The 7250-nt window shown below is 70.8% G+C and overlaps 1 protein-coding gene across 1 annotated transcript; it reads right to left on the reverse strand.

Moving 5' to 3' along the window:
* Positions 1-5469: 5469 nt before the first annotated feature.
* LOC109162941 (translation initiation factor IF-2-like) lies at positions 5470-6573 on the reverse strand. The gene has a single exon (XM_019311647.1). It carries the CDS (start codon positions 6571-6573, stop codon positions 5470-5472), a length of 1104 nt encoding a protein of 367 aa, XP_019167192.1.
* Between the last annotated feature and the right edge of the window lie 677 nt (positions 6574-7250).

Here is a 7250-nt window from a genome sequence, read left to right on the forward strand (position 1 = left end):
CTTCCTTTTTCGGTCGGCGTCCGCCTTCTGGCGGTCTTGGGCGGCCTTCCTCCTTTCCTGGCTGTGTTTGCCCTTCGCTCTGGTGTCTTGTCGGTCTTGGGGGCCCCGTGTTCCCGGGTTGCCCCTCTCTTCCCCGCCTCCTGGGGTTCTCCCTCTCTGCCCCTCCCGTGCTTCCTCTGGTGCCCTGCGCCTGCTCGCGTGGTCGCTGTTGTTGTCCGCGCCCTCGCTGCGGTCTCGGTGTTCTTCCCCCGTCCCTCGGCCGTCGCGCGGCCGGCTCTTCGCCTGTCTTCGCGGGTTTGGCTGGTTCTTTCGGTTTGGCCGTCTGTGGTGGGGTGCCCGGCTGTGCTTCGCTTTCGTTGCGTCCCCCCCGCCGCTTGTCGTGCTTTCCCGCCTTGCGCGCGGCCCCTGGCCTCTCGGTCGGCCCCCTGTTCCGGGGCCCTCCGTGGTCTTTCCCTCCCCGGTTTCCGTCCGCTTGGGCTCGTTGCGTCCTCGTCCCTGTTTCTTTCCTGGCCCTGCCCGCGCTGTCTTGGTGCGTCGCTCCCCTCTGCCCCCGCTTTTCTCCTTCCCGGTTTTCGTTGGGGGTCGCCCTCCGCCGCCGTCCCTGGCTCTGGCCTCCCCTTTTCCTTGTGGTCTTTCCCGGGGTTGTCCGCGTCCCTTGGGTTTGCCTCGTTCGGCTTTTCCCTTTTGGCCCTTCCGGCCCTTGGCCCCCCGTCTGCGCCTTCCTTTTTCCTCTTCGGCCCCCCCCTGCTTTCTTTCCGTCTTGGTCTCCTTTGTCCCCGCCTGGGTGGCCGGCGTCCGGGGCGTTGTGTCCTTCCTCCCCGCTCTGCTGTTTCCCGTGGGGGTGCGTTGCGGGTCCCCCCCCCCTCCCTTTGTCGCGGCGGCTGCCGTCTGGGTGTGCTTCGCCGGGGCCCTCTTTCCCTCGCGTCCGGTCGCGGCGGCTTTTCTCTCGTTCCGGGTCCTGTTGTTGTCCTGCTTTGCTTTCCTCGCCGCGGGTGGGCCCGGCCTGTGTGTTGCGTCGCTCGGCCTTGGGGCGCGTTTGTCCCTGCTCTCTTCTTTCCCCGTGTCGCCTTTGGCCGTCCCTGTCCCGCTGGTCCGGTCGGCCCCCCGTGGTGTTCCGGGCCTGCTTTGTCTTTCGGCTTCGGGCCTCCGCCCCCCCGTTGGCTTTCCCTCGTGGTCTTGCCTGTCTCGGTCGTCGTCCTTTCTGCGTTCCCGCCCTCTTCGTTGTCTCCTGTTTCGGTCCTTTTTGCGTCCCCTGTCCTTCCGGCTCTTCTGGTCGGTGTCGCTCTTGCCTTGTCCTCCCTCCCGGTCGTGCCTCCCCTTTTCCGTGCGCCTCCGCTCGCGGCTCGCTCGCGGTCCTGGGTGGGGTCCTTTTCTTCGTGGGTTTTGCGTTGCCTGGCTGCGTCCGCTCTTCCCTTGCCCTTTTGCCTTCGTCCGCCTCCTCCCCCCTTCTTGGCTGCGTCGCTGTCGCCTTCCCCCCCTTCCGCTCCGGCGGGTCTGGCTCGCCCGGGTGCCGTGGTTCGTTTCTCCTTTCCTGCTTGGCCGGCCGCGCTGCCGCCGTTGTCCCCCCGGCCGGGGGTTTCCTTTTTCCTGCGCTTCCTGCGGGGTTGGGCTCTCTTGGTGCCGTCGGGTCCGCCTCTCCTGTCGTCGCCCGCTCGCCCTCCGCCGCTTCGGCCTTCCGCGCGTGCGTTCGGCGTGGTCCCTTCTTTCCCGGCGCGCCCCTTCGCGGGGTCCCCCCTCCTCCCTTCCTTGGTTCTCCCGTGGCCCCCGCCGGCTCCGCTGTCTTGCCCGCCTTCGCCCTTGGCGCCTTTCGCGTCGCGTTGGTTCTCCCTGCGGGTTTGCCGCGCTCTGCGTCGGTGCTTCTCCTGTTCTTCTTTCTTTCGGGCGTCGCCTCGGCTGTCGTCCCTGCCCCCGCTGCCGCCGTCCTCCCGGTGCGGTCGGCCTCCTCGCTTCCTGCGGTCCCTGCCTCTGGCCGGCGCGTTCGTGCGGCCGCCCGGCCTTCCGGTCCCCTCGTCGTGGCCGTCGCGTGTCCGGCCGGCCGTTTTCTGGCTGTCCGGTTTGGCCCCTTGGCTCTGGTGCTCCCCGGCTCTTCGGTCGCTCTTCGCGCCTCCCCCTGCCCCTTTGCGTTGGTCCCCTCCGTCCTCTCTTCGGGGCCGGGGGTCCCTCTTCTTTCTCGTCCCTTGGTTGCGTTCCCGGTCGTCGCTGCCCCGGCGCCTGCTCCCCTCCTTCTTCTTCCCGCCTCGTCCCGGTGCTCCCCCTGGGGCGGTGCTGGGCCGGCTGTCCCCCTTCTCTCGCCGTTCTTGGCGTTGTGTTTTCCGTTCCTTCCTTTCCTTTGGTGCTCGCCGGTCGGGTGGTTTCGCGCTCGGGGCGGCGCCCGGCCTGCGGTCTCTGGTGCCCTCGCCCTCTCTGGTCGGGGGTGCCCCGGGCCTCTCGTCTGGGCCGCCGTCGGTGCCCTCGTTCCCCCTGGGCTGGCTTGTGGTTCGGGTGTTTTGGCGTTGCGGTCTTCGCCTGCGCCTCCGCCGGCCTCGTTTCCTTGGCCCCGCTCCTTCTTCCTTTTCCTCCTGTTTCTCCGCTTGCTCCCTGGCTCCTGGCGGGCCCTGCGGTCCGCCCCCCTCTTCCCGTTTGGCCCTCGTCGGCCCCCTTTCTGCTCTCCGCCCCGGCTTTGCGCTTGGCCCTTCCCTCGCCCCTCCCTGCCCCCGCTTCCTTGCCTCCCCTCCCTTGCCCCTGGCTCCGGTTCGCTGGGCCCTTCCCCTCCCTGCCTGGTGCTCCTTCCCTGCTCGTCCCTGCGCTCCCCTTTTCTGCCCTCGCCTGCGGCCCCCTTGCCTTGGCGTCGGCCCTTGGTGGTGGCGTTCCGCCCGCGCTGGGCGGCGCCCTCGGTTGCTCTGCCTGCGTTGGTCGCCCCTGCGTCGCCTCCTCTGCCCGCTGGGGTGGCGTGCCCTCGGCCGGTTCCGGCGCCTCTGTTGCTCTCTCCGCTCCTGGCCTTGCTTCGGGTGCGGCTTCTTCCCCGGGTCGTCGGCGCTGCTGGTTTGGTCCCGTGGGGCGGTTTTGGGGTTCTTCGCTTCCTTGGCGCGCCTTGGCCGCCTTCCTTCGGGTTTCCTTTTCTCCCCCCGTTGCCTCCCTGGCGGCGGGTCCGCTCCCTGTTGTCGCTGCCCTGCCTTGGCCTCGGCCTCTCCGCGGGTCTTCGGTTCTTGGGCGGCCCCGGCCCTCTGGTGTTCGGGCTTCCGGCCCGTTCGGCCTTCCTGCCTTTGCTCCCTTCGGTGGGTCCTCTCTCGGGGGCGCGGCGCGCCCGTCGGCCGCCTCGTCGGTCGTCTTCTGCGCCCGGGGCCGTCCCCTGTCTTCGCTTGCGGCCTTCCTCGCCCCTGGCGGCCTTCCGGTGGTTGGGGTCGCCCTGTTCTCGTCCCGCGTCTTTCCGTCCTCCCCGTTGCCTTCGGGGTCTTGCTCGTCCTCGGCCCCTCGCGGGCCCCCCCGTCGTCGGCCTCGTGCTTGCCCTCGCCGGCGGCTCTCCTGCCCGGTGGCGTTCGGGCCTTGGGTCGTCCTGCCCCCTTGTCGCCTGTCTCCTCCCTTCCTCGCGGGTTGTGGGGTCTTCGTCTCCCGCGCGGGTGGGTGGTTCGCTGTGCCGCGCCTTGGTGGTGGCTTTCCCCGTTCTCGTCTGTTCGGCCGCGGTTGGGGTCCGCTCGTCCTTCGTGCCTGGGCCTTTGGGTCCGGCGTTGTCGGGCCTTGCGTCCCGCTTTCTTGCGCGGGGTGTCCCGGTGTTCCTGCCTGTTTCTTCTTCGGTGCCCTTCCTGGCGCTTCCGGTCGCTGTTCTTTTGTGTTTTCCTCTTGCTCTCCTCCGTGGGGCCGGGCTTCTCCTCTTCGCGCGGGCTCCGTGCGGGCGGTTCTGTGTCGGTTTCCCCCTCTCCCCGCGCGTCCTCCGCTTCCTGCGTCCTCTGTTCCTCCCTCCCTCGCGTTCCCGCTTCCTGTCCTCCCGTCCGGTCTTCCGCGTCTTTTCCTCGGGTCCCCTTCGGCTCTGCTCCCCCCTGTCCCCCCCCCGCTTTTCCCGCTTTCCCCCTTCTCCTCCCGGTCCCTCTTCTTCCCTCCCCCCCTCCCCGTGTCCGGGGTGCTCTGCCCCCCCTGGGCTCGCGCCCCCCGGTGCCCCGGCTCCCTCCCTCCTCTCCTCCCTCCTGTCCTGCCTCTCTGGCCCGCCGGCCGCCCGGGCCTCCCTCCTTTCTCCGTTCCGCGTTCTCGCGCGCTCCCCGTGCCTTCTTCTTCTGTGCCTGCCCGCCCCCTCTCTCTGTTCCGCGCGCGCTGCTGGTCCCCCCTCCCCCGCGTTGCCTCCCCTCCTCTCGCGCTCTCTCTCGCTCTCCGCCCCCCCTTTTGCGCCTGCCGCTCTCTCCTCCGCCCTCTCGCTTTTCCCCCCGGGCCTGCCTCGCCCGCTCCGGTCCGCCCCCGCCCTCGTTCTCATACCGCGCCTCTGCCGTTCCCCCTCGCTCCGCCGCTCCGCCCCGCCTCCCCCCTCCTCCCCCCTCCTCCCCCCTCCCCTCCACTCCCATCGTCCCTCCCCGGCCCTCCTCCTCCCCCCATCGTCTCCCATCTCCTATCACCATACCCGCCCTTTTGGCGGCCCCGGCCCACCATGCTGCCCTGCCCATGCGGGTCCGCGCCTCTCGCTCTGCCCCGGCCCCGCCGCCCCACATGCCCCGCCTCGGCCCCCCCGGGCGGTCGCTCGGCCCCCGCCCGCTGCCCCGCCGCTCCTCCTCTGTTCTCGGCCCCCCCCCCGTGGCCCGCCGCCCCCGCGCGTGTCCCTCTGACCGCGGCCTGCCCGGCTCCGGCCGTCGCTCGCCGTCGCCCCGTTTGCCTGCCCCCCCCCGGTGGCCACCGCACGCCCTCTCGGACCTATCTCTCTCCCTGCCTGCCCGGCCTGCCCCCGTTGTCTCCGACCCCTCCCCTTCTGCCCCGCCTCGTCCCCCCTCCTGCTCGCCCCGCTTGGGGCGCCACCCCCCCTCCCCTGTCGCCCGCCCCTGCCCCCCCCTCCCCCCTTGGGCCGGGGCCCCGGCGTCTCCCCCCCTCTGCGTGCTCCCTCCCCTCCTCCGCCTCGTCCCTCCGGCGGGTTCCTCCTCTTCCACCTCGGTCCCCGGGCTCCCCTTCCCTCGCCTGCGCCTCTCACCGCCTCCTCCCACCTCCGCCCGGTCCCCGCCCCTCCCCCTCGCCCTCAGGCCGCGCGCGCCCGGGGTCCGTTGGGCCCCTCCCGCGGCTCGGGGCCCCCTCCCCCGGGGCCGCCGGGGTCCCGCGGTCGGGCCCCTTCCCCGCGGGTCGCGGTGGGTGGGGGTCCGCCCCGCCGGCTGCCGGCCGCCGGCTGCCGGGGCTGCCCGCACCGCCCCCCTGCCGCGGGTCCGTGTCTGGGTCGGTGGCGGTCCCCCCCCCCCCTGCCGCTCCGCCTATGCCTGCTTTTTCCCCCCTTTTCACCCACGGCCCGTGTGGCCCCCGCCGCCTGCTTCAGCACCCTTTCCCCCGTCCTTCACGCCCCCCCTCGCCTTCCCGCCGCTCCCTCCCTGCCGCCCGGCCCATCCCTCCCCTGCTTTTCTCTCGTCCATCCAACCCCCCGCCCCCTGCGCTTTCCCCCCCGCTCCTCCCGCCTCCGCTCCTCCGCTCCCCCTCGGGTTCTCCTCCCTTTTCTCTCCCCCGCCTCCGGTTCGTCTTCTCCTTGGCCCGCTTCGGCGCCCCCCTCCCCGCTCCCCCTCCCTCCCGCCGCCCCCTCTCCTTCCGCCCCCCCCTCCTCCTCGCCTCCCTCACCTCATCCCCGCCTCTCCTCCTTCTCCCGCCCTCGCCCTCTCCCGCTTCCCCCGCTTCCCCCTGGACTCCTCCCTCCCCCTCCCTCCTGCCTCTCCTTCGCGCATTCCCCCTCCTCGGGGCCCCCCCCGGGCCCTCCTCGCTCTGCACCCTCGGTTTTGTTGCGCCCTGGGTTCCCTCTTCGGCCTTCCTTCCTTCCTTGGCTCTGCCGGCTCTTTTTTCGCTTTCTTGCTTTCTTGCTTTCTTCTCCGGGCCTTCTTGCGGGCTCTCCTGGGGTGGTGGGGCGTCTCGGCGTGTGGGGGGGGTTCTCGGTGGCTCCCTCCGTTCCCTCCTTTCTCGCTCCCCGGGTTTTTCGCGTTTCTTCCTCTTGGGTTTCGGGTTGGTTTCTGTCTCTGGGGCCCCTGGCTCTGGTGGCCTTTTTCCCTCCTTCCTCCTTCTCCTTTCTTCTTTCTCCTGGGTTCTTCCTTCCTTCTCCTCCTTGGTTATTCGCGTTCGTCCCCTGCGGCGTCCTGTCGTCGCTGTCCTTGCGGGCGGCGTTACTCTGCTTGCCCCCGCCTGCCGGTTCCGGGTTTGCTCTTTATGTGGCTCCGGTCCCCTCCCGTTTTTCTCTCCCTGCTCCCACTTCGGCTCCTCCCGTCCGGTCGCCTCTACGGTTGCTCGCCTTGCCCCACGCATCTGTTTTCTCCTCCGCGCGCGGCGCTTACCTTGGCTCATTGTGTTTTCGGCACGTCGGCCCCGGTCACCCTCTCGGTTGCCCACCTCCTGGTTTTGTTTGTTCGTCGGCCCCCGCTCTCCGTTCCCCTCCTCCATCGTCTCTTTTGTTGCCGCGGTTCGCCCTTTCTGTTCGGACCCGTGCTCGCGCGGTCGTCCCTCTCCCCCCTGCCCTTGGGTCCGCTCCCTGCCTTCTGGTCCGACCTGCTCCCCCCCCGTGGTGGCTCGATTTTAGCGTTTGGTCCCGGACGGCCATTTGGCTGCGTCCTCTCTCCTTGCCACTGGCCTTTTCGCGGGCTTCCCCTTTCTCCCCCCGTTTGCGGCCCCTTCCCTGGTGCTCGCCCTCCTTCCCTCCTTCGCGGGTGCGTACTCACCCTTTGCATGGTGCGCTCCGTACCCCGGCTCTTGCCCTTTCCGCCTCCTCGACCCCTCGCGGGCGCGCATTGGTCCGGGTTCGCGGGCATGCTCCCTAGCCGCTTCCTGTGTCCTTGGCGTGCCGTTCGCCTCCGGGTTTCGGATCTCCCCGGGCTTCTCAGCCTTGTGCGGTCTCCCCTCGGTGTGGCCTTTTTCCTTTGGGTGCTGCCCCGTTTTTTAGGGCGCAATTTTCCGGCGCCGGTTTCCGCACCCGGTTTTCTCGCGGCCCCCCCGGGGCGGGCGGCGTGGCTTTGGCTTTTGCGCTGGCTCGGCGCGCGTGGCGGGTGTTTTCCTGGCGGCGGCTGGGGTCGTCGTGTGTGGTGTGGCCGTGCGGGCTCCGCGACGCGCCGGGCCGTGTGGCG

The sequence above is a fragment of the Ipomoea nil genome, unplaced genomic scaffold (assembly GCF_001879475.1).
Source record: "Ipomoea nil cultivar Tokyo-kokei standard unplaced genomic scaffold, Asagao_1.1 scaffold2970, whole genome shotgun sequence".
Classification (NCBI taxonomy): Eukaryota; Viridiplantae; Streptophyta; class Magnoliopsida; order Solanales; family Convolvulaceae; genus Ipomoea; species Ipomoea nil.